This window comes from Silurus meridionalis, chromosome 26, assembly GCF_014805685.1.
Source record: "Silurus meridionalis isolate SWU-2019-XX chromosome 26, ASM1480568v1, whole genome shotgun sequence".
NCBI lineage: Eukaryota > Metazoa > Chordata > Actinopteri > Siluriformes > Siluridae > Silurus > Silurus meridionalis.
The window spans coordinates 7,590,771-7,616,803 of NC_060909.1; the positions used below are offsets into that span (position 1 = coordinate 7,590,771).

Genomic DNA, 26,033 nt, shown 5'->3' on the forward strand with positions numbered 1-26,033 from the left:
GCTTTGGTTCTACTTTGTGGGAAAGTAATCAACATATTTTGAGCGCGCGATCGCGTGCATGGGCAAAAAAACCCAAGTGTTTGTTCATGCATTAAGGAGAACATCATTACTATGTTACAGAATAGACAGTTTGTAGAATCTAAATATATTACAAAAATTATGATATATAACCCACTTCTCACCTGAAACATCATGTGTTTGCAACTTTATTATCATTTTGCATGGTCAGTTGTGGTCCTAACATGGTTTTGGAAGATGTAGAGAAATGTAGTTGTGCATTTAGAAGTTACTACACTACATGTAGAAGTAGAGTTTGGTGCACTCGTTCAGACTTTCATAGGAAACTTGAGCTCAGGGGTTAGGCTTACAGTGCAGTCTAGCTTTTCCCCCACAGCCTCATCAACTCTCCAAGGTTTCACATCCAACTTTGTGTGAATTTGAGTGTGTGCGCCTGTGCGCGCGCGCGTTACAGAACATCACTGTAATCGCATTGAGCTCTGAATTTCGTGTTCCTGGGACTCGTTACTATGTAACGACTTATCAATATTTCTCAATAATGAGTTATTACATTTTAAAGTAGCTTGTTTATTATTGGTTGGTTGACTAAAAGGCGGAAAACTATGTGCTGGTGCATTTTAGGGTATTTTATATTTTTTTTGCTAAAAACTCCAATTTGTCTGCTTCACTTGAATGTACAGTCCAGAACTTTCACGTTTACATATTGAACATTGTTGTTTACGTTGTTTGTTTGTTTGTTTTGTATTATTATGTACAATAAACTGCTCGTGTGCATTACATACGAGGGACCCTCGCATACTGAGAATAACATGTGTAGACAAACGCGCCATCTAGCGTATAAACGGGTAAATTCCCAAACTGCACTTTGGATTATGTTGCTAATTGTACCTCAACGCTGATGTAAAAATGTAGTATTACTAATTGTGTTGGATCAAAAGTGGACACAATTCTAGTCTGGGTTTGGAAGTGATCATGTTTCTACAAGCACACAGTTGGACATGTTCTCAGTAGCTAAAGCCAGAATGTTCTCTAGCCTAGTTGAAAACAACACCTATCAGCATCACAGTTGGCCAATCTTGGATGATATTTCCGAGGCGGATCCTGCCAGTGCTCGTCCTTTCTCCTGTTACGTGAAGAGCCGAAACTTATACATTAATCATCAGTGCACTAAAGTTTAATTTGGTTTGGTTCCTTGCTTTCCGTGAGGCAGCAGAACTCCAACTATGTAGCCTAAGAACTTCAGAGGGGAGCAATTAAGCTACCAAATAAAGTCAGACCAAAGTAAATTCAAAGGGTTCTGTGACATTTATGCTGAAGAATGTAAATGATATAACTATGCACCCTAAAATTCCCTAACTGTGGCTTTTCCTGCTAGTAGAGCGATGAGGAATTTGTTTATATGCGCTACAACTGTTGCAAACTCTATGAAACAGGATGTTTAATTTCTGTTCTTCGACCGTTTCGGGATAAAAGCCCGATGATTGAAGGAACAAGCGGTGTAACAGCCATAAAAGAAGCTAGATGTCAGGACCCTAGCATATCCTCTGTCATGTTCTGCGATTGTCTGCAGCACAGCTGTGTTACATTGTAGAGGAAACCACAATTACCTGAGGATGTACTTCAAAGGATCTTGCTTTATTCTTAAGGTCGCTAACATGGAGCGAGATTGAGCCAAGTTTTTTACAAGCATTCTGCCATTGGCTGCTGTTTGATCCCTTCAAAGATTATCATTAGTCTGGCCTGAAGCTACAACATATCAAAGCCAAGCAACTATCTTAGTGGGTTTGTTTAGCATCAAATCAGTGTGAGATTGGTGTAAATTGCTGAAATTTCATGTAAATAAAATACCTTTAAGCTGACTAGTTTTTAGATGTTTTAACACTGGGATTACTTAATTATGTACTGTATTTATCGGAACACATTGCATGAAATACCCATAGTAAAATTTAGAACAGGACTTTACATATTGGTTTAGAAATATTGGCTTACTTTTATCAAACAGCTCACAGGTTAAAAATTCTAAAATTTCTCTTAGAAAGTTGACCAAAGCAGACTAGTTGACACAGAAGACTATAAAACACTGAATATTCTTTGTATACTACAGTAAATGGATTTTTAATGGTGTTTATTTATCTTTAATTCTACCATGCAAAGCCTAGCCAAAAGGTTTGAGGCCATTTTAACTTTTCAAACACTAATGCCCCCTGGTGGAACTCCTTTGGAGTAACCACCTAATTTGAACACTGGCAGGCTTTTTTTTTAATTGACTTTTTCATTTAGAAACCACTTGTTTTTATTAACAGAAATATAGAAGTAGGGCTTAGTCTTCTTGACTGACAGTACCTTCTCGAGATCCTTTCTTGTTATCTGTTTTAGAGTTTGTTATAACCTTTGGTGAGCTTTAAAATAGTATATGGCATGTGAAGAAAAAGAAAATCCTTTCATTTGTTGATTTTTTTTATTTCCACCATAAAAGCTGTTATTCCCGCTACACTTTCATGTTAACCAAGCTTCATCTGGCTGTCATGGAGGGATTTCTTAAATAATCCATGCATGGCAGGGAGATTTAAGCAAATAGAGCTGCGAGGAACTGGGAGTGTGCAAAGCAAACCACCCTGTCCTACCAGCTTCTGTCTAAACAATTGAGCAGGTGCACGTTACTCTTTACCACCGGCCCCCCATCCCCTCCCAAGTAGTAGTGCTGCCACTCATGTGCAAGCAAAGATCAATCAAATTTAGCAAAGAAAAGTGTCTGCGAGTGCTCCCGCTAAGCCCTCCGGTGTGTGTGTGAGGACACATTATTAAATACAGCTGTGTAGATATCGTGTCATCACTATACATTCATAGTTCTTTTGTAGACAGAGGTATCTAAAGGTCACCTGAGGCTTGAGGGATACTTCTATAGAAGGAGCTCTGGCTGGTTGGAATGCTATGTGTGCCATATTCAAAAGAATATAAATGCACCTGGCTTCCATGGTGATAGAACAGGGATCACAAAGAGGTGCATAAATAAACGTCTACAGTCCCACCTCTGTTTACTCCACAGCACGTCATACAGACTGTACCCCCACCTCCTGAACATGCACACATCATGAAACACCATGTTTGCGTTATATTGACCGGATATTGATATTGCAACCGTTAGACGCAGTTCAGAGGGAAAGACACACATCAAACATATTAAAGCGGAACAATGTGTCCATGGAGGTAATTTGGTTTCCCCCACCTTCTGGTTTGAACAAGGTCTCGCTTATTGCAAGCTCGGTCCCCGAGCAATAAACTGATTCACCATCTAGATTGCGTTTTAACAGGAAGGTGATTGAGAGCATAATCCATATTGATTCGCTGGATGGAAACAGGAAATAGCAGGGTTAGAAATAAAATTTGTTTGTTGTTCCTAGTGAGAGGGGACCCCAGAGGAATGGCAAGCAATTGCAAGCTGATGAGTGGCACAACCCCCTCCATCCCACCACCGCCCCCCCTCCACAACACTCCTCCTTTCCATCCTCCACCTCCCTCCCCAGTCTGCCTTGGAGACCTGGAAGAGACGTCATCAGGGTTGTTATGCTGAGAAATGACGCTCGACATCATACCCCTGACCCCACCCCACACCACTCTTTCGCCGCCTAAGAGTTGTGGATTATTAGATGCCGTGTTGTCTACATTCAAGGCTTTCGGTCTCCAGTTACTTTAGTTTCAAACTACACAGTCCACGCGCATGTGGCGTTTAAGACAGCCAAAAGATTGCGCTGATACAGATATCCATCATCAGTTACGGTGCGGTGAGTTACCAGGACCATATGCGCTTATTAAAAGCAGGTCCAAGCAGGTGAGATAGAGCTGTGCCAGGTTTATCAAGTTTTACTATCACCCCCAATAATGGTGTTATATTATCTATCATTCGATAGCACTTGCAATTTATATAATACCTTCCTCATCAGAGGGACAACAGATGTTTGGTAATTGAGATCAACCTGAAACTGGGGCAGATGCTGGGCTGTGGCCGAGTGTGTACATAAAACCCACATTAGTGCCATTCAGAGAGGCGGAGAGAGAGAGAGAGAGAGAGAGAGAGAAATAGAGAGAGAGAGAGAGAGAGAGAGAGAGAGAGGGAGAGCGCAAGAGGATGCTGCCAGAAATACATCTGTCCCTGAAGGTGCAATACATTTGGAAGTATTTCAAAGAAGTGAGCAAGTATGACATAAGACGCAATCAAGTCCTAATCCTCGGCAGCACTTTAAAATCCTCTCCGAAGTTTCTGCGGAGGTAATTGCTGACAGTGTAAGAATTTATTTATTTTTTTTTTTTCCATGGCTGGAAAAGCTGATGGGCTGAAGTATCTTTTCGTGCCTGCAGAAGCAGCACATACACACATTTTCTCTGTGCATTATTCGATTAGGATTGATCCGTCCTCTAAAGCTGTAATCCCAGCCTGTTTTTAATTTATTTATAGTTTTTTCAATGCTTGTTTTTGACTAGGTGGGAGAGAAGAATTAAAGGATCTCCTTCTCTCTTACCAGACACACACACACGCACAAATGTATGTGCCCACACTCCCTCACACACACACACACACACGCACAGACATGCATGCGTACACCTCGCCAGGTGAAACGTCACAGAGCAAGGGGACTCAGCGCTCATTAAGGGGAAGGCTGCAATATTCTGAATCGAGACCATGGGACTCCCAACTCGCCTATTTATAGCTGCCGTGTCTCCATGGCAGTCACCGCTGCGCTGGCAAATCGCAGCCACGGCCCCAGACGCCAATTAAGAATGAAACAAATGCCTTTTAGAGAGGGGCGTGCCGCCATGTCTCTCCCACCCTTCTTCAGTCTCTTTCCGCTCCATGAGTGCATGCTCTCCATGCCTCTTCCGGAGGATGCGCCGAGTAGATGGAGGACGCCACGCAGAGAGCTGGCCGAGCTGTGCTGCGACGTTGGCTATTTTTAAAAGCACCCCCCCTTTACGCACACACACACACACACACACACACACACACACACACACACACACACATACATTTGCACTCTCTCTCCCCCAGCCCCTCCTCCTCCTCAAGAAGGAGAGCAGATGAGGGATGTCTTTTTCTTGTTGTGCTGGTGTTTTGGATGCTTCCCGTGCTATTGTTTGTGAATGTTGCGGCGAGTTTTGGGATGTCGACGGACATGATGAATTCCTGTGACTCATAGGGGCATCAGAGAGGTAAGAAAGTGGGGGAATAGACATAGAGAGAGATGAAAGTGAGAGGAAGGATATGAGTGGCAGGCTAGAGGGGCAGTACTGGCTTTCTCTGCATTTTTCTGTTGGGGGTCTCGAAGCCTGTCTTTTTCCTGGATGTGTGAGATGCGTCCATTGGGCATAGAGAAGTTTTTATGAATGAATATATGAATGAATGAATTGGTGCACTGGTGAATGAATGGCATCCATTCTTTTTCTCTTGTAAACAAATTTCCTCTGTCTCTTACTCCCTGTATTATAATTAACCCTGTGACCTCTACATAGTCCATGCTGTTTAGTGATGTCTCAGGATTTTTTTTTTTAAGCAAAATAAATGTAGAATTTTTAAACACTTTGGATCTGTAGTAGCGAATGTAAGCAATGCAGGGTAGAATTTTTCTACTGTTCTTTTAGATCTGAGGATTAAATGTGAGACCACGTTTGCTGTTGGAGGATAAGTAGTTCTTAAACTGTCTGTATACATTAAAACCTATCTGCAAATCTACCACACACTGGTCAGCAGCACTTAACATCAGCCAGGGTTGCGTTAGTCTGATGGGATGCTGAAGCAGAAGAGGAGAGTGAGAAGGGAGGCAGGAGGGAAGTGAAGGGAAGAGGGAGTGGGTGAGAGCCTCTCATGTCCTCCTAATGATACTCCTGAGCATCTGTATTTAGCTGTGTGTATGTGTGTGTATGTGTGTAAGTGTGTATGTATGTGTGTGTGTGGGGGGCAGATCCGGTGTGATGCGTCAGTAGTGCCAGCACTCCCCTGAGCCTTGATTGCCAGGAACTAAAAATGCAACAAAGAAATAACAAGTTGGCATGTTGTTGGTTTGGTTGCTATGAAATGTGAATCTTGGTTTTAGGTCTGCAACTCTGATCCCAGCTTACATGAGAGCGTTGGATTCCGGGGGGACTTCCATTGCAAACGAGACAACTAGCACTTTGAGGAAACAGAGCTAATTGACAAAGATAACAGAAAAATAAGAAAAAAATCACTAATAATTAGCTGTCGTTGCAGGATGAACATGGTTGTTTTGTGCTTGTTCTTTGAGATGAATGACTTTAAAATTTAAATTTCTGTTTCTCTCCATCCCTCTCCTTTTTTTCTCACTCCGCTTTTTGTCCCTCCCTGAACCACCCCACCCTACACACACCTTTCCCTTTCTGTCACTATCTTCAGTTCCAACAGGTCAGAAGAGTGATGACCATCCTGTTCCTTACTATGGTTATTTCATACTTCAGTTGCATGAGAGCTGCGCCCATGAGAGAGGTGCCGGGCGTTGTGGGGGGCCACCGAGCCGAGGGCTACCTGGGGGCCGCCCGGGGCCATGGGACTCCACCGAGCGGAGGAGCACTGCCCTCGCTCACGGACACATTTGAGCAGGTGATCGAGGAGCTACTGGAAGTGGAGGGGGAGGCAGCACAGGGCCAGGGAGGGGGGGGTCTCGGCAACGCAGCCACGGCCACGGCCGAGTCAAAGGACATCGACACGTATGCGTCGCGTGTGATGATCAGCAACCAAGTGCCTTTAGAGCCGCCGCTGCTCTTTCTCTTGGAGGAATACAAAAACTACCTGGATGCCGCCAACATGTCGATGCGGGTGCGGCGCCACTCGGACCCGGCACGGCGTGGCGAGCTCAGCGTGTGCGACAGTATTAGCCAGTGGGTGACGGCCGTGGACAAAAAGACGGCTATCGACATGTCCGGTCAGACCGTCACCGTGCTTGAGAAGGTCCCGGTGGCCAACGGGCAGCTGAAGCAATACTTTTACGAGACCAAATGCAACCCGCTGGGTTACACGAAGGAGGGCTGTCGAGGAATAGACAAGCGGCACTATAACTCGCAATGCCGGACAACCCAATCGTACGTGCGAGCCCTCACCATGGATAGCAAACGGAAGATCGGCTGGCGGTTTATACGGATAGACACTTCGTGTGTATGCACATTGACCATTAAGAGGGGGAGATAGTGTACACAATGTATAGATTTTATTGAGAGTTCTAACAAGAGAGAAAGAAAAAGAGTAAATATCTATTTGTATATATACAAAACAGGGTAAATTATTCCGTCAAATGAAAATTTTATGGACTGCATGTAAAAAAAGATGAAGTTTATACAGTAAAGTGATAATACAGTCTATTTATTGAACATATCCATGACCTTGTAAACAATTAAAAAAGATCTGATCAGTCATTTGCTCCCAGTTCAAATTACTATATCACATTCCGCAAGACGTTGTGGTTTTTTTTTACGTTGCCAAGAACTCAGATAGGAGGAGATATTATTTAAGCTAAAAAGAAGAAAAAAACATGCATGCTGCTTCAATTGTGAATTGAAAAAAAAAAAAAAACTGTCCACTTTCAGAAAACAAGACCACTATTACAACCAAAAGATTCTGTTTACATTCTCAGCAGTGACAGGACATCACAAGTACTTTAACTGTTTCCTATTCTAAACTTCTCAAGGTTATGTTTGAATTACATACTATGTCAAGGTGCTGTTGTCAAAGCTTTGCTGTTTATTTTTTTATCCCCACGAAATGGAATATGAAAGAAAAATACTATAAAAATTTATATATATATATATATATATATATATATATATATATATATATATATATATATATATATAAATATCATTCACATGTTCTGAATTAATATAATTCATTTTGTATGTTGTGAAGTTGTTTGCAATATTAAATTGAAATATTTGAAGAAATAAAAATGACTATAGGCAAGTGAAAAACAAACCCAATGTCAATAAAGTTTGAGCTCTCCCTTTACAGGTATAAATTCAGCACAAACTTCAGAGAAGACATGATTATCTTCCTTCAAGTAATTAAACTTATAGCTTGAATCAAGTTTTGGGATCAATACCCACTTTATATTTTAAAAAATCTTTTTGTGTGCTTAAGTAAAACAAAACATTTAAAAAGGAGACCAAGTATTAATGGCAATGACAAAATCATATATACATATAGGTAAAAATTAAAAATACACACAAATCAGTGTAAATATGCAAAACAGCACCTGCTCTCCAATCCTCTTTCATACCACGTCCTGCCCAGGCTGAGAAGTGGCAATGCCCAGGTAAGGTCCGCTCTGAGTGTGGAACTTAAATCCATCTAATATGGTGGTGGTAGGTGGTGTTTCTCCTTCAAACACTGGTCATAGGCTATCATTTCTATCACAAGTACATTATCTTTGTCCTAGAAAAAAGAGATCAGCAAGTTCAACACTCGAATACACTCTACTTGACATCTGATCTATCTTTGTGCACAGACGAACCTGTTTCAGCTTATAGATTGTTATCAGACCCATGTGTCTGAAGTGTTGATGCAGTGTTGCAAACAAGATACAGTGTGAAAGTAGATACCCTAGCTGACTCTGTTTATTTAGAACACTAATATTAAACATCCGTAATCCGTAAAAATAAACGATTCAAATCCACAGATAAATAATATGTACAATCCCAAGCACACAAATGTTCTTTGACAAGAACTTGAAAAAAAATTCATATCCGTTGTTACAGATCAAGCATCATTTTACCATCTCTACATATAATGGTGTCACTTTGATATTAGTTCACTGTCCTTTCAAATACTTGCCCGAATAACGAAGGGCATCATACAAACAACGACTCAGACAATTTGACGTCTGAAAGATCCAATTAATTATCATTTTAAGTTTGTTCCTGCTATTAATATGATCAGGACAGGCCAGTCAGCAATGCAGTATAACTGTGTTTCTCAATGCTTCTTCTGGAAAGCCACAATCCTGCACATTTTTCAACTCATCAGCTAATTAAGAAGCTTGAACCACACTGAATTAGGGTTAGCCACAAAGGAGGGAAAACACTAACACATGCAAGGTGGCGGTACTCCAGGACCTGGATAGAGAAACACTGCTACATGTCTGAGCTATTTTAGTAAGATTCAAATTGTCCCCAGTTCAAAGCAGTGCCTGGTGAGACACCCAAAAGAGCCCTGACCCATTTGCCATGGAAGTAGGCCACTCCATGCATATGCCTATTCCTTTCAGATTTATAGTTATATGATTATTTTGTGAGTGTAATCAAATAATAGATTGTAATAAAGGTCCTTCTTAGCTGAGAAGCATGACTGCAATATTATATAAAGTACAGGGTAGGGAAAGGACTGATTTCTAAAAGAGACATTTAGAGTCAGTTGTTAATCTTTGCTACAGAAACAGAAAATACTAGAAGAAATAAACAAAATTAAACAATTCCTAATAGTAAAAGTAGAAGTAAAAACCAAAAATAAAATATAATAAAACTAATAGTAAAACAAACACTAATGTACAGTCCCCTAGTTTTGTAATGGAGCGACTGCGCAAATTGATGGAAGATGGAAATGTTACCTAGAAGAAAGCAAGCAGCGTTTATATTTAATAATAAAATATTATATAATATTTATTAATAAAATATTCGCTCCATAGAGCTCTGCCAGTTGTTCAATTATATTATTCAAAATAAAAATGCACTAATATGTGTTTTACAAAATGAGGGGTTTTTTTGTGCCTTTCTGTCTCTGGGACAGAATTGTATGCGCATTTCCTGCGCAGACAGGATGCGCTGAAACTCTCCCGTTAATCTCTTCGCATTAGTGCTTAGCCACTTGCTACTAAAATAGCCGAGAAGACACAGCGAAAGCTGCACACCGAGCCATTCCCCGACCAGAAGTGGACTTTCCACGGCTGCAAAAATGGCCTCGCTGGGGGAGACGGTGCGATTAAAAAGAGGTAAGTAGTAAATAGGGATAAATTATTCACGCTTTTTGCGTCAGCGACGTGATCCGAACAGACTGGCAACGATGCTAGTCTTCGACACCTCTAGCTAGCGCTGCTAGCACTGTTCATTTGTTTTAAAGATAATATCAAATAATTAATTATGTTTTCCCAAAGGAGAATCGGACCTCAAATCCGCTATATATATATATCCTTATAAATCAAAATTGTAACAGTTCATTCACCTCTTTGCGTATAATTGAAGGCGTTACCGAGTAGCTAGTTATTGTGCGCGAAGCTACTTATAATAAAGCGAGACAGAATCCCAAATAGTTCATGAATTTATTAATAAGGGACTTTGTAGGGTGTAAATGCCGTTATAACATACCCCAAGAAGTGTATTTACGTACATATAAAGTAATGGGATTGGGTTTGATCCCTGGAGCCCTGCGATACCATTAACCATAATGATCATATGGCAATATGTTAAATCTGTTTGGATCAAATGGGTTTAATGGTTTGGAGATACAGATCCAGGATATATTCAAGGTTAGTTTGCATATGTCTTAATTTGGCATAGATCTATAGTTTTTAAAGTAGGGTCTAATAATAATAATAATAATAATAATAATAATAAAACGCTAATAGTTTAACACTTTATTTTTTATCATTTTGCTACTGTGTAAAACAGTTCATAAACAATGCTGATTACCTATAATGGTTAAAGTTATCATCATCATCATCATTGAGCTTTCACTTGAACCTCATTAACTCAATATAAACAGCCAGTAAATAAAATAAATAAAAAAAAAACAATTAAAAGCAATGAGACTTTCACCCAAATATTACTATCCACACTGTGATAGTTATCTATATATTTTTTGCCTAGTTTGATTATGTTCATAAAAGATGGCAAAATCTGTCCTGAGGAGGACTGTGAAGAGTATTTTACACTTAAAGTGGTCTGCGGCTGCAAAAAAAATCTTGCGACCTCCTGCTGCAGATTATCTGTGACCGCTGTATATCTGTCATGTCAATCACCATGGAAGGTGTATTAGGTCAGACTAGTCTTCTTTTTTTTTTTTTTACATTAGTTTTGTAATAGTTAAATGGGTTCAACATTCATTTATCCATCCATTCATTCATGTTTGAGACTCTCTTTATGAAATAACTTCCATGTTTTTACATACAAGTTAGTAATGGAGAAAAAAAGAGTTCTGTCTGGCATTCACCATCAGATCTTTGCAGGGCACTTTTATAGAAAATGTCTAAATATCAAGCAGATTGGTTTTTGGCAATGTGACCATTAATGTGTGCTGTATAGCCTCAAAGGGTAAATATAAATGCTCAGAAGCAGCCAATAATAGTAACTTTTATAAACTTAAGTCCAACATTCCTTGCCAAAAAAAAAAAAACTTCTCTCACCATGGAAAAGGTTGGATAGTAAGGCATAACAGGTAGATTTTTCTTGCCTCACAGAAATCTTCTCTTCCCAGACATTTCTCGTGCCATAGAGTTGCTAGACAAACTCCAAAGAACAGGAGAAGTACCTCCTCAGAAGCTGCAGGCTTTACAGAGGGTTTTGCAAAGTGAGTTCTGCAACGCTGTACGAGAGGTAAGCATCGCAATGTGTCGTCGATTTACAGCGAGTAGCATATGGGACCCCCCCATTTTATTAATAACTTTGGTAAATTGTCAATAGTAATTCGACTAGCTATCAGTCTCCCAGTAGTTCTTCGAAAATGTTTTTAATAAATGTTCAAAATGTCAAATTAATTCTCATATTTAAAATTATTACTTATTTGTTGTTGTGAAAGCTTAAATATGAGTGTGATTTTTCTGGGGTCAATTTCGGAAGCAGTTAGGGCTGGCCAATTATTTTATCATATAATATTTACATTGTGGTAAATGATTAAATATTTTTGTCAAATCATTAACATATCCCCTATATTTTTCTCACATTATATTGGTCTAAACACAGTTGTGAGGTGGTTATTAAATGTAGAAATCTATGCAATTCATCTTTAGAACTGGTTTTAGCTTTTCAGAGGAGAGATTTATTTATTACTTCAAGTAGAAAGTGCCTCAGCGTCTGTCCGTGTCAGTGTTTGTCTTGTATTAACAACTTCTTTTTTTAGTTTTTCGTTGCAAAACAACGACTGTACACCTAGTGCTGAAAAAAAAAGGTTCAATCCATTTCAGTTTAAGACTTCGTTTTTGGACGTTATTACAAACAACATGCAGAGTTCACTAGGTCATGTTCTGTTGAGCATCTTTTTCACTAATCAGCTTTAAGCCAAGTGATTCAATGTGTGCTGCCAAGTTCATGTTCGCAAAACGAAAGACCAGTTGAAATCCACAAATAGTTTCTCCCATCCAATTTTTTTTTCAGGAAAGTGGGTCTCAGATGGCAAGTGCCATTACTCGTGTAGTTCGCTTAAGACTGTACTGGCAGTTGAGTTAGTTCTTTCCTGCTGCTTTGTCATCTGTCGTTTTTGTACCATCAACCTCTAGAGGCCAGAAACGCAGTGTGGTGCAGTCCACAAACCATTACCTCATAAGCATGCAACCCAGTTCAAGTTGCTAAAAATGTCAACGTGTATTGAGAACATGAAAAGGGGTGGAAACCCTTAGTTCTTTAACAAGCCAATGCTTATAGCTGTAATAAGGTTTGGTGCAGCTTCTGGACATCTGACACTAGAACTGGTGCATCCTGAAACACTTATACCATTTTGTGTTATCCTACACAGAGTACATTTTGCACCACATGATCCTGGTTTATCCAATTGTGCCATGTGCTAGACTTGATGGAGTCGGTCATAAGCAACAGATGTGTTCGCGAGGTCACACTTATAATTCACTAAAAGGAAAATGCAGATTATATGATGTTAAACATCTGTTCAAGGGCTACTTTTCGTCTGAAGTGTCTGTGCATTTGGGCTCTCAGGTTTCCTGTACACTTTGCGGAAACATGCCAGTAGGTGTATCAGGTACAGTATATTGCCCCTAGGTGTAAATGAGTGCAAGCATGGTGGTCTAGAATGTACTGATGTTCTGTTCAGGACGTTTTCCCACCTCACACAGTGTATTTCCTGCTTCGACCCTGACTAGGATAAAACAACCACTGAACAATGAGTTTATTTACGCTTGCAGCATTACCATTTATTTACCAAGTTAAATGGCCCATTGACAACTTGGTCTTGACCCAAGCCTACACATTCTCATCATCTTCATGCCTGAGAAAAGTTCAACTCTTGTCTTATCTCTCAGCCTACACACTCGCTTGTTATAAGCTCCCCTGCAGTGTAGTGTCTGCGTCAGGTACATGATTATAGTTTTCAGAGTGATGACCTAGTTTGAGCTACTCTCCCACCATTGATGATGACCATGAGGATGATGGGGTGTAATAGACGAGCTCTACCTCAGTAGCTGATCAGCACCCTGGCTTCTGAATGACTCAACAGTGCTATCCAATTTAAAGCTGTTTATTCACTCCTTGCTCCACACCTCTAAGGACTTGCACTCATGGAACATCTTAAAATAGAAGTGCAAGTCTATGATCGGGTTCCACCTGCATTTTGAGTTATCTTCCTAATTAACCGATTCTAGAATAGCCTTGTTCCTCAGAGATGCTCTTGTAAATACTCGTCTGGATTTTGCATTAATGCACTAGATAATGCATTAATTTAAACTGGTGGACTTTGGGTAGCAGGGCTTTAGAGCGGATATATCATATATGATTTTGATATATATATATATATATATATATATATATATATATATATATATATATATATATATATATATATATATATATATATATATATATATAATCATATATAATTGAACAGATTGACATTGACTGTGGCTTTTTTGTTTTTTGTTTTTTGTTTTTTTTCTCCTGTTTACAGGTTTATGAGCATGTGTATGAGACAGTGGACATTAATAGCAGCCCAGAGGTTAGAGCTAATGCCACAGCAAAGGTAAACTAAATGATACTGTAATCTGAACGACTAATGATAGTTATTTTAAAATGACATGTCAGACCCTTGATGCATGTCATATTGTAAGGAAACAATTGGTTTAATTTACTGTATATAAATACAACGGTCTTTAATAACTATCTATATATAAAATGTGTGAATAAAATATGTACTTATGCTTGCACTTTAGCATTCACACTCTGCATGTTTCCCAGGCCACAGTGGCAGCATTTGCTGCAAGCGAAGGCCATTCCCACCCCCGCGTGGTGGAGCTTCCAAAAACCGAGGAAGGCCTGGGTTTCAACATCATGGGAGGAAAAGAGCAGAACTCGCCCATCTACATCTCTCGCATCATCCCCGGAGGCATTGCCGATCGTCACGGTGGCCTCAAGAGAGGAGACCAGCTGCTCTCGGTCAACGGAGTGGTATGTAGGCGGCTTTGATGAGCGTTAATATCTGAGCGAAATTGGAAACGTACCAATTCCATTGGATTCAGAAACAGTATTAATGCTATTACATTAGAAGATATTCACATTTGTTCAGTAGATGAGCCTGTTCTCTGTAAACTTTTGTTTTAGAATTACTTGCATGTGACTGTAGGCCATATCACAGTTTGGAGCTCATGTTCACCTGGATGTAGTATTAGCTGTAAACTTTTTCTGTAGTGTTTGCAGAATGATTATACCCTGTTATATCCAACTAATGTGGTGTTTCTTTTCCCTGTTCATTTTTCTACCCTAGAGTGTGGAAGGAGAGCATCATGAGAAGGCAGTGGAGCTCTTAAAAGCAGCTCAGGGCACGGTCAAGCTTGTAGTCCGCTACACCCCAAAGGTTTTGGAGGAGATGGAGTCTCGGTTTGAGAAGATGCGATCTGCCAAACGCCGCCAACAGAACAGCTACCCACAGTAGGGTAACCTGTCTGTGGCTCTTTTGTCATGTCTCTCTCTCTCTCTCTCTCTCTCTCTCTCTCACACATTCTTTCTGCCCAGGGACATATACAGCACTTCTTTTTTCTGCTTTTATGGAATTTTCTAAAACTTTCCAGCCAGTTTGAGCACGCTCTTTTTCACAATTTTTTGAAAATAAACACTACACCCCTTTTTTTTTTTTTTTTTTTTGTGTGTGGTTACACTCAAACACGATGACATGCAATGTACATCACTCTGTGTCAGATGAAGGTTAAGGGGTCAGGATTACAAAGGGGACCACCACAGATTGGCTTCTGAGGTTTAAATTAAAGGATAAAAGTTGAAAAGTGCCTCAAGAGCTGAAAGAAAATTTTTTTTTTTTTTTTTTATAGCTCTTTAGAGCCATTTGGGTTCTACGATATTGTATGTTACATATACTGACGAGAGCAAAATGAATGTACATTTCATCTTCTAAACAAACACTTAAATTTGAGATGAGTGCAATCAGGGCATTGGGGGTAGGAACAAAATGTGTCATCAGGTCGGCTGGAAAGCTACGTCACACTGCTCAACAAGAAAGAACACTATCATTACTTTCATGTCGTATCCTTTGTTTTATTGTATTGTAATTTTAATAAAATAAAAAAAAGATGTATTTCATGGGGTTGGAGGGTGAATATTTTCACACATGATAATGCTTGTTTCACTGGGTTATGGATTGTGCAAAAAAAATATATTTTTTTTTTTTTTTTTACTAGTTTCTAGATTTTTGTTTTGTTTAAGAATTGCAATTCTACAGCATAATAAAGCAACACGGTAATATAAAATGTTGGACTGGTGCTGTAGATGTTAAGCACTCACCCCCTTCACACTAAAAACTTGGGTTAAAATATTTTATTGAGATTTATTTCTTTTAATTATACCCCAGACATATTTTGTAGCATAAAAATTATATGTATATGCAGTCACTTAGGATCTAGCTAGTCCTATTTGGTTTTTTTTTTTTTTTTTTTTAGTACATTTAAATAGTAGTTGCTGTTTTGTTTGTTACTATTTTTCAGTCAACTTCACTGAGTCAGATACACTATTCAGTAAACACAGCGAAGAATGTATTCCTCATCCTGCTCTTTCATTTAATTGCAATATTTGTACCAATTCAGAAATCATTCCACGGACGATTCTCATTCTTACACTTGTTCCGTGTACTCATGATGATCTAAGGCAACAATTTTAAATGTGTTTTAACCTCAAACACACATTTTGACTGTCATGATTAAAAAAAAAACGTCTCTTATTCGTCTGATGAAATATTAAGCATGTTCGTTAATCATGGAGAAATGTGAGGGGAGCTGGTCTGAGCTTTAGCGGGGGGGCTTCTCATAATTCAAGCAGTTAAATTTTTCTTGTAAAACATTCTGGAAAATTGAAAGTCAGATGCTTTGTTGTTCTCTGATGTTTTGAGAGCTCAGGTTGCATTTCTCCATCTTTGACTTTCCCTGACATATCACGACCTGAGTTACACTAAGCAATAAAGCTTGCTCTTCTTTCACCAGCCCCTCACTATTACATCTGTGTCACTGTTCACTTTTTGGAAGGCTTACATGCTATTTTTGTAACAACATTTTCTTATGATGTTTTGCTTACCTTATTTTGATAAATTTTAGTCACTGGATCCACTTTTTCCAATGAATTATTTTTATTACTTTTTTCTGAGGACGTCCCATCGTTTCTTCGAGTACAAAGACCAAAATGTGCAATTTTTTTTTTTTTTTATTTTTTTATTTTTTAAACCGCTATTTGATATCCTGTTTAATGTCCAGTATGCTAATTTGGGAATGTTGCTTTAATGAGCCTAGATATTAATGTATCATTTGACATTGCTCCTCTTTCTTGGTGAGTTGTCTTATGTAGACATGTGATGTAGCTGCATAGACTTAAAGATTTCTACCTAGGTTTATTTCAGAGTAATGATTTCTGGCTGCACAAAATAAATAACACAAATATTGGCTTCTTGCTTTTCTTACTTTTTTTTTTTTTTTTTACATTTTTATATTGAATCAGATTCGTTTGGTGCATTTCCCTGCTTTTCCGAATTTTGTATTTAAATCTAGCTCGAGTGTGTTTTCAGGATCCATCTTTTAATTTTTTTGACATTCATTTATTTCTATGCCTGTCATTATACATTTTAACACTAGGGGGCACTGTGAGCTAGTATATGTTTGCAGTGGATGTTTATAGGGATTCTGAATATGAATTAATTTACCAAGGACAGTGATTTATATATTTATATCATTATATACTTGTATATTATATAATTTAAAAGTTAGTAAGATCAGTGCAACAATTACAAAGCAAACACCTTCAGTTACTTGTCTTATTTATGGCTTGTCTTCATGTATATTTCTCATGTGTAGTCTTAGTCTCAGGTTACAATTCCAAGAGCATGCCTCTTTAGAGACCCATTAATAACGTTAAGGTGTGAGGCATTAGAAGTGTGTTAATGATGAAAAATAAGGCTGTTGACAGTGTGACAGATGGATGTTCTACTCAGCTCCACCCCCTCCACTTTCTTGCACGGTGTACTACTGTCTTGAGAATACGTATGTTTCACTTGAGCTATTCTTACTGTAGGCGATGTACAACACATGCTTGTTGTGAAACACTGGATCCTCACCCTAGAAGAAAATCAAGCCTACAAATGGGATTTGGGGACTAACACTAACACTGAAGCTAGTAAGGCTGATGTTTTACCGGTTGGTGCATGAGTGTCGCACACGTACACAAAGCTTTTTTTTTTTTTTGTATTTGATGTGGCCCATGTCTCAATAAGTACAGGGACAAAAGTGACAGAGCATATATAGGGTTGGTCAAAAGTGCACATTCCCAGAGCATGTGTTACAGTGATGCTTGTAATAAAAAGCAAAAAAGCAATCGTTCGTCAGGTGACTGAGAACGTCAGTGCATGACGCGATCAGACCCGGATTCAGCAAGAATAACTACATAAAATTCATACACTTTTTTACACAAATATCTGTTCTTTGTAATTCTTACATTTTAAACCAGGCTTGTTTAGTTTTAATCTATTTGTTGACATGATCAATATTTTCAATATAGCAGCCTATTTTTCTTGTTATTATGCAGCTTTTTCAATCTACCACTGGTGTATCATTTCCTGGTTATCACGCATTGCAGCCGTAGGGTAGCCTAGTCTGAAGCTGACAACGAGCAGGGCAGAGGGCAACAAAAAGTATTTTTAACATGGATGAGACCGAGGGAGTCAGCGATGTAAACGTTCCTTTTTTTTTTTTTACCAGATAATCATCTTTGCTCTGCTTGTGTTCTATATGGTGGTTGTTCAGCCTGGATACATTCATTAGATAAAAAATCTGAGATCTTTTTATATTAATGTATTAATATATTGTGAGGTACAGTTACCTGTGTGACAATAAAACAGTTAGTAGTAATGGCTACTTTTTACTTAAGTACATACTTTTACTTTTTACAAGTTCAGAGCCCAAACCTCGTTACTTTAACTTGAGTGATAAAGCCTTGTCAGTACTTTAGATTTTTCCAGAGTCTTTTAAAACACAAGTATCTGTACTTCTACTTAAGAGAAGGATGTCTGAATTTGTATCATTTTATACTATGATGGACAAATTCTGTCAAAATGGACATTGTTTCTCCCATGCTGACTTTGCCCCCATCTACAAGTATGAGAGCTCACTGAATTATTTTGATGAGTATAACAATTATGTAAATGACACTAACTGTAAAAAACATACACCTTATTTCCATTGATAGTTTAAGAGTGCATTCTCTCAAATCTTTAATCTTTCAAACACCACATGAGGTAATAACTTTTAAAAGGTTGGTAAGTCACGGCTCCAGTAGATCCAAAGACTTATAGAATGTAAACCAATTTGCTTTAGATCTTTTGGAGCATTTGGTGTCCCAACAACCCAATAATATTTTATGTAGTGTATTAAACTGTAGTAGATGTTTCAAGATACACCAGACTGCTTCTGAGGCTGTGGAAGGTAAAACACAAAAAGGCTTTTGAACAATGTTGTCAAAACACGACATTCATTCATTTGCGTCGGAGTATATCACAAACGAAAATCACTTTCTGCTAATAGGAGCGTGTCATGAATTGCCCAACGTATCTTAAACCAAGAACAACAAATATGCAATGATTGTCATTCAAAACAAAGTGCAGCCTTGGGACGGTACCAAAAGCCACAATAAATCATTATTCCTCATAGCTTTTTAAATATGAAGTAGTTTATTCATTGATGACTCTAATTCTGACATGTTCTTTAATGTCCTGCATGCCTGGGCCATGTTACAGACACCTGATTCTTCCCAGCACTGCACCAGTGTACTCATGGTGGAATTCCAGACACGTCCTGTCATGCTGTTCATGCTTGTCTATTAACTGTGTCCACTTTAGCTTTCTGCAGGCGTTGTTAAGTTAATGGTCAGTGCAATTGGAGTTATGCTGCTTCCTCTTATGACTCGAACATGAAAGACTGCTATAACTGTGAATCAAATGTATTTAATTTAGTGGAAGGGTTTACTTTAATGGTGTCGTTATCGAGGATAATTCCGGTTTGCATTGGCCGGTTTTTTTTTTAAGAGAAAAAGCCCCAGTCTGAGTAAAAACAAAAAAAAAGATTTGTTTTATTTTCTAGTAACAAATGATGGCGGATTACGTTGCATTATTGTGCAGACAAGCACTTCTGCATAATTATTGGTCATGAGAAAACACATTAAGAAATAGCAGGGCTGGGGCTGATTTTTGTCGAGCCAAGACTGTAGGCTTATTCAGTCTATCAGTGGTAGTATAGTGGGGGCAGGAACATAAGCATGGTGGATTATTTACTTCATCACTCCTCCCGGAAAATACCTTTGGAGCAGAACCTTTAGTAGCTTGCATATTTTTCACAATAAAAAAGGACACGACGTTTTTTCTGTTCACAGTATTTGGTTTTTAAGGGAAACCATCATAAAGTGATAGTATTACAGACTTGATAGACTTAAAACCAGAAATCACAAAGGCAGCAGTTAATTTTTTTAAATATATATATGTAGTAATTTTGCTGAACTAGAAAAACATCAGTGGTGGGCACTTTTACTGTGCATCAATCAATCATTTTTTAATAATTTATTATTCATTAAAATTACATTACAACATACTTCTAGGTACAAGAGAGAAAACACTATATAAACTAAAACAGTGACGATTATGCAGATAAAACCATTAACATATTTACCACATAAAATTAAATGATATAAACACAAGGCACAAACAGTAATGAATGAAATGTTGAATGGATTTCCAGCAGCCAAATTACATAAAAGCTTTGGGTGTGAGCATAAAGTTGAGTGACCACACAAACACAATAAATTCTTTCTGCTTTATACTGTAACCTCTGACATGTCCTGAGCTCAGCGGGAAGCCCGGAGGGATAACAGAGTCCCTGCCATGTCCACACTCGAGTGTGGACTCAATCTGAGCAGCTCACTTCTTTGTGTCCTCTTTGGTAATTGGAGCTGAAAAGCAATGGCAGAAACATGAGAAAAATTATGTTTATAACATGACTGAGAATTTGAAATTAATTCATTGCTGATGTAAAGAAACCAAATTGTTTAAAGTAATCATAAAGGTGTGATATTTTGGAAATAATATATTTTATAAAAAGAATCCATACTGGACCTTTGGAATATATGCCGAGTCAGGGTTTCTCAACTACCAATTCACACTGTTCTGAAAAAATGATACATCTATTTAAAGTCTCTCTTTGTGGCCAGTTGGTTCCAGTCCTAGAAAACCAGGGTCTTATGTACGTGAATAGGGAGAGACCCAAAAAGAAATAAAAAACCCCAAATTTTACAGTTGGCAAAAAATGTAAAACATGAATAAATAATCTTGCTTATAATTTATTTGAAACATGACTGGTGACTGAAATGTATTGTGTATATTGTGCACTTATACGTTAGAGTATCACGTTACAGAACTCATGTCGAGGCACTTTTTTTTACTACAGATACTTTAATATTTCTCACATAACGAGTCCATTATAAAAACACATTTTGAACACCTTATGTCCTGAATCTGTGTGTGTGTCAATGTACACATTTAAGAATACAGCCTCATTTCAAGCTTGTATTTTAGGCAGTGACCTGAAATTCGGCAAGGCGGCGGTGTCCCTGAAACAGTAGCTGAGAAACGCAGCACTCGGATGCATTCTTAGGTTCAGCTTTTAAAAGTTAATCATCCAAAAATAAAAGACATTTGATATATGCCAGAATACTCCATGTTTCTTTGATATTTATTAATGAAAAAAGTTGTTCAGAGCCAGTCATCAGTCTCTGGATTTCATTTTATGATTAATAATTCTAGACTTGAAGTGAATATGAAGGAAAACTGTGACTTTGTCATAGAGTTCCTTATTTTCTGATCAGCCTTGTTGAAAATTACCACCATAAAGTAACAAAAAATGAAACCAGTGGATGGATTCTGCTTTTATGGCAGCATATATCTACACATACAATGCACAGACCCTTGAGATAGAGAGGTATATTATACATATATGATGATTGTCACTCATATATTCCCTCATATTTAACTGTATGCGCTACGGTAAAACAGTAAGCAGACAGTTATGCAATTAATTATTTGGGGTTTATCAAACTAACAAGACACGTGTCAGTCTGCATGTGTTATTTGCGTTGGACTATGAATTTAAAAAAAAGCCTAGGACAATGTGAGGTACTTACACCGAACCTCCAGCTTGCACTCCACAGTGTCTTCTCCACTGGCATTAACGGCTTTACACGTGTACACGCCTCCATCGAATGGACACGGCTTCCTGATCTCCAGGGTCAAAACGCCTTGCTTGCTGAGCATGCGGTACTTGGCTTCATTTGTGATGTCCATCTTGTTCTTGTACCATGTTATTTTGGGCTGCGTATTAAAATGAACAGTAATATTCAAGGAAGTCGGTAGCAGTTTTGGACTGATGGTGAAATTTACAGTTGAAATTGGCTGCTTGATTTATTATAACAAGCAGTATTTTAGCTAAAGAGCTTTTGTATACAGATGAAAAATAAAATGATAAAATGAGCCAGAATATTGCTTCCTGCCTGGTGTTTCAGCTATGCATACCTTAGGAATGCCTCTTACAGCACAGCTGAGAGTAGCATTGTACCCTGCGATGACTGAGCGGTTCACCAGCGGGTGTGTGAATTTGGGTGCCTCTGAGAAGTCGTGATCTTTGTAGTTGGGTGGCTTGTAGTCAATGCCTTACATTAGAACAAAATCATAGTATTCAAGTAAAATCATGATGTCTGTGATGCTGCATGTACAAGACTAATATTAAATGAATATGAATAACCATTTGTAGTGTAAAGACACACATCCTATATCTGTGCCTGACTGACTACATCCAAATTTTATAGTCAGGGGTCCACAAACTTTTGTCCATATAGTGCACATATGAAATATTTTATATGTCAATAGAAAGGATTATTGCTGTATAAATGCAGTTCCTCTCACCTGTTTTCTGGATGTATGCACTGTCTTTAGAGTTGCACGGCTCCAGACTCAGGCCTACCATGTTAATAGCAAACACCCGGAATACATACTCGTTCCCCATGATCAGGTCAGACACCACACAATGGGTACGTCGATACTGCTCGTGAACCGTGTACCACTCCTGTCAAACAAATACATGTACAGTCGTGTGTAAATATTAGCACCTCCTTTATTCTTTTCAAAAGAGTATTCAAAAGTTTGGAAATGCGACGTTCTTGTTTGAAAAGCAACAAACTAGGCAATAATACAAGAATTGGACAGAGAATGAACTGGAAGAAAGTTCTGTGGTCAGTTGAGTCCAAATTGGACATTTTTGGCTCTAACATGACTGTTAATATGGCAGTCTGGTAAGATGTATCCAGATTGCCTCACAGTTACTGTCAAACATGGAGGTAGTTACCGGACCTACTGTATATCTCTGCGTCAAATCGATCTAATTATTTCTAGACATTTTAACTCATTTCAAGCTCTAAATAGACTTTTGGGAGATAATTTGTTGGCAAATAATTTTTCAACTTTAAGCACTTATTTGTAGAAAGAAGAAATATAATTGAGTAAGAACAAGCTGAATAATCTTACATATTAACTCAAATATTGTAATGATAAATATTAGAATATTACATTTGCCTATATTCAAGTATATAATAATGCAATTACTTTTTATAGCAATGTGTCATACTTCCATGACAAACAGAAAGCACAATGTACTCTGTCCTAAAGAAACTTGTGGGCAATACAAACTCCTTTCATAAATGTTAAATGTGGTATAATGATCGATACCATTGACACCATTGTGGTTTAATGACCGATACCATATGCTCGGCTGTGCCTTTTAATATAAAAAGGCTGTAAATATGTTCTATCTGCTATTTCCTTAATGGATATCATTTTTGTTAGTTGTCATATCATCATGCAACATACTCTAATCCTTATCAAGCAGTCAATATTGTATATCATCTTTTAGAAATATCTAACCCTCAGCATTAACCTTTAATGTTTCTGTCACATTGCCCATGTATTAATCTAATAGCTTTTAGCATGACAATGTAGGTTGAATGAGTAGTCCATAGTCCTAAAGAGCTTTAATATTTAGCAGTAGGATGTCTCTGGTTTCTGACTTGGATATTGTCATGTGAAATGTGATGATCCCGAGCTCCCAGCTCATTGTTCTTTATGCACTAAGAGTAAATGTGCCCTAATACAGATGAGTGGCGTAAGTCTTATCCAGCCACTAACCTTGTAGAGAGCAATGAGAGGAAGAATGTGCTGTCAGAGCTTAAACTGGGCTACTGACGAGGTGGGGGGTTGGGGGTAAGTGTGGGACAGATCTGCCCCATGCTGAGGGTGGTAAAGATGCTAATGATGGACAGTTGCAAGACATTTTGGCAGTTCAGGTTCCAGATGCTCTAAATGCTTTCTTGTCCAACAGAGGCATCCGAAGCAAGTAGCCAAGCATGTCAAAGGGAAGGTCGAAACCCAGAGTACTACACCACTTGCACATACTGTACATATATTGCTCAATTATAGAAGCATGTTTGGGAGGTGAGCTACTTTTCCTGATATGAGTCATATTTGTCTTTTGGTTTGTCTTTCTCCTACTCTCTTTCTATTATAAAGAGTGACAACTTGCTCATTTTTCATAATGACCTGATGTGCTACTTGAGGTCATTTTACAATGAGTAATCCATCAAAAAAATAGATGGTCAAGGCATTCAGAGTCCATGACCCATTCCACTATTTCAAGAACTTCCCCCTCCCTTCCAATAATTAATATGCACAGCTATGACCATGCCATATTTGCATTGCATATATAGCACTACTAAGTAAATAAAATACCCAGCTATACCATGGTTTTCTTGTCAGCTTTCTGGATTGTGTAGCCGGTGATATCACAGTTGCCATTGTCTTTGGGTGGTTTCCATTCCAGTGCCACATTGAAACCCCATACATCCATTATCTTCAAGACTTCCGGAGAACCAGGAAGGTCTGGTAGTGCACAGCATAATTATTCAAACAAATGCCGTTCATACAGAAATCTTATAGTGTTTTAAAGTAATGAATAAAAAAGCTTATGGGAAACATGAAACCTGAAGTGGTTTGAGATGAGATGTACATAAGAACTTACCCACAATCTGAATGGTCACAGCAGCCTTGTCCTCCATGTTCTCAATTTGGACATGGAGTTCATATACACCAGAGTCTTTTCGCGCTGTCCTCCTGATGAACAAGATGCTATCAGTCTCACTGTTTCTCACGCTCACTTGCTTCTGGTCAAGAGGCTCACCATTTTTCATCCAGGACACTTTTGGTCTTGGTTTTCCCTTAAAAAAAGAAGCTGTTCAATTCACTTATTTTTGTTTCAATGTATTGTAAAAGGCAACTGGTTAAATGGTTATGGTATTTTAAATTAGTGCTACATGCACACCCAGGACCCATGTGTGTGTGTGTTGTATTCAAATTACACATGTCCCCTGCGTGCTTTTTCAGCTGCGGTTCAGATTTGGTGTCATTAACACATATCAAAGCTGTCGTTGATGGGCATCTACTATCATCAGGTTTCAGCCACAGGGCTCTGTGTATTTATAGTTTTTTTTTGAGACAACAAGAACAGGCTCTTCCTGTCCTAATTAACCCTTGTTAACACACTAGTTACCATTTAAGTCTGGCAAGTGCACTACAGTACATTCTTGTATACAGTTATATTGCATAAAGTATTGACCCTGACATTGAATTTGATGAGCTTTTATGTCAGGAAGGACAGTTGATTCTTACCTGGAATGGGATCACCAAGTTAACAGTGTCTCCTACTTTCTTGATGATGGTCTGGCGAAGATTGCGAGGGATCCAAATTTTTGGACGCTCTGTTAGAAGGTAAATATTACAATCTGAGAATCAGGAAGTGACCAAGGAGATAAAACTGCTGGTTTTCCATTTGAGCAAAATTTCCCTGTGGCATTAATAAAGTATTGCAATATTGATTTTGAAATTTCAGAATTTATGTGTCTGAGCGGGGTTTCATCTGGTTCTTCTAGTTTTCTCACATTTCTCAAAAACATGCCAGAAGGTGGATTTTCAATGATATATGTGATCGTGTGCATGCATGCTGCCCTGAGATCAAACAGTATCTCATTTAGAGTGTATTTCTGCCTTATAACTAAGCATTTATTTATCACTTATGGCATAACAGATCTCCCAGCATGGTCTTTAATCAGATAAACATGCTACATGTCATTGTTTTATCAGAAATAAGGGGCTCCTGGACCCAAAAATAAAAAAAACCTCTGTAATAGTAGTTTAACATTTATAGGTCAGTAAAGCTAATTTTCTCAACCAGGTATTTTCAGGTTAGCATGCAGTCTAGGTAACATCATCAAAACACGGTGTGATCGAACTTTCTCTTTCCACGATGCCAGGCTTTCTGCTTGTACACGTCAAATTAACTCGCCCAGCTGATACAAATAAAGGTAAAAAAATAACATATCAAATGGCGAAAATGAGATTAAAAGACAAATGAAATTATAAATGTGCCCTATAAACCTAATAATAAAGTTTATGAGAA

The 26,033-nt window shown here is 38.3% G+C and overlaps 3 protein-coding genes across 15 annotated transcripts in view; 2 read left to right on the forward strand and 1 right to left on the reverse strand.

Annotated features, from left to right (window-relative positions):
- The window catches only part of bdnf (brain-derived neurotrophic factor), a 38,231-nt gene extending 30,799 nt beyond the window's left edge, over positions 1-7,432 (forward strand). For 9 of the 10 annotated variants that reach the window (XM_046840108.1, XM_046840113.1, XM_046840109.1 and 6 more), the window contains exon 2: positions 6,422-7,432. In XM_046840108.1, coding sequence (XP_046696064.1) covers positions 6,422-7,210 — 789 coding nt within the window. In that variant the 3' untranslated portion in view covers positions 7,211-7,432. Of the gene's footprint in view, positions 1-14; positions 5,224-6,421 lie in introns of those variants that run through there. The other variant, XM_046840114.1, reaches the window with a different exon arrangement.
- Positions 7,433-9,843: 2,411 nt separating this feature from the next.
- lin7c (lin-7 homolog C (C. elegans)) lies at positions 9,844-15,537 on the forward strand. Its single transcript, XM_046840119.1, has 5 exons — positions 9,844-10,001; positions 11,483-11,601; positions 13,898-13,969; positions 14,185-14,394; positions 14,711-15,537. Exons 1-5 carry the CDS (start codon positions 9,965-9,967, stop codon positions 14,876-14,878), a joined length of 606 nt encoding a protein of 201 aa, XP_046696075.1. The 5' UTR covers positions 9,844-9,964; the 3' UTR covers positions 14,879-15,537.
- Positions 15,538-20,026: 4,489 nt separating this feature from the next.
- Positions 20,027-26,033, reverse strand: part of mybpc3 (myosin binding protein C3) — a 37,429-nt gene continuing 31,422 nt past the window's right edge. For all 4 annotated transcript variants that reach the window (XM_046840106.1, XM_046840105.1, XM_046840104.1 and 1 more), the window contains 7 exons: positions 25,247-25,335; positions 24,600-24,795; positions 24,321-24,460; positions 22,436-22,595; positions 22,046-22,182; positions 21,658-21,844; positions 20,027-20,430 (listed from right to left, as the gene is read on the reverse strand). In XM_046840106.1, coding sequence (XP_046696062.1) covers positions 20,399-20,430; positions 21,658-21,844; positions 22,046-22,182; positions 22,436-22,595; positions 24,321-24,460; positions 24,600-24,795; positions 25,247-25,335 — 941 coding nt within the window. In that variant the 3' untranslated portion in view covers positions 20,027-20,398. The remainder of the gene's footprint in view (positions 20,431-21,657; positions 21,845-22,045; positions 22,183-22,435; positions 22,596-24,320; positions 24,461-24,599; positions 24,796-25,246; positions 25,336-26,033) is intronic.

What these genes read in the sequence shown, in the direction of transcription:
- lin7c (XM_046840119.1), top strand. Translation starts at nt 9,965, where the DNA reads ATGGCCTCGCTGGGGGAGACGGTGCGATTAAAAAGAG. An exon ending in GAGCTAATGCCACAGCAAAG is followed by an intron (nt 13,970 to 14,184) that starts GTAAACTAAATG and finishes CATGTTTCCCAG; the next exon opens with GCCACAGTGGCAGCATTTGC. An exon ending in TGCTCTCGGTCAACGGAGTG is followed by an intron (nt 14,395 to 14,710) that starts GTATGTAGGCGG and finishes TTTCTACCCTAG; the next exon opens with AGTGTGGAAGGAGAGCATCA.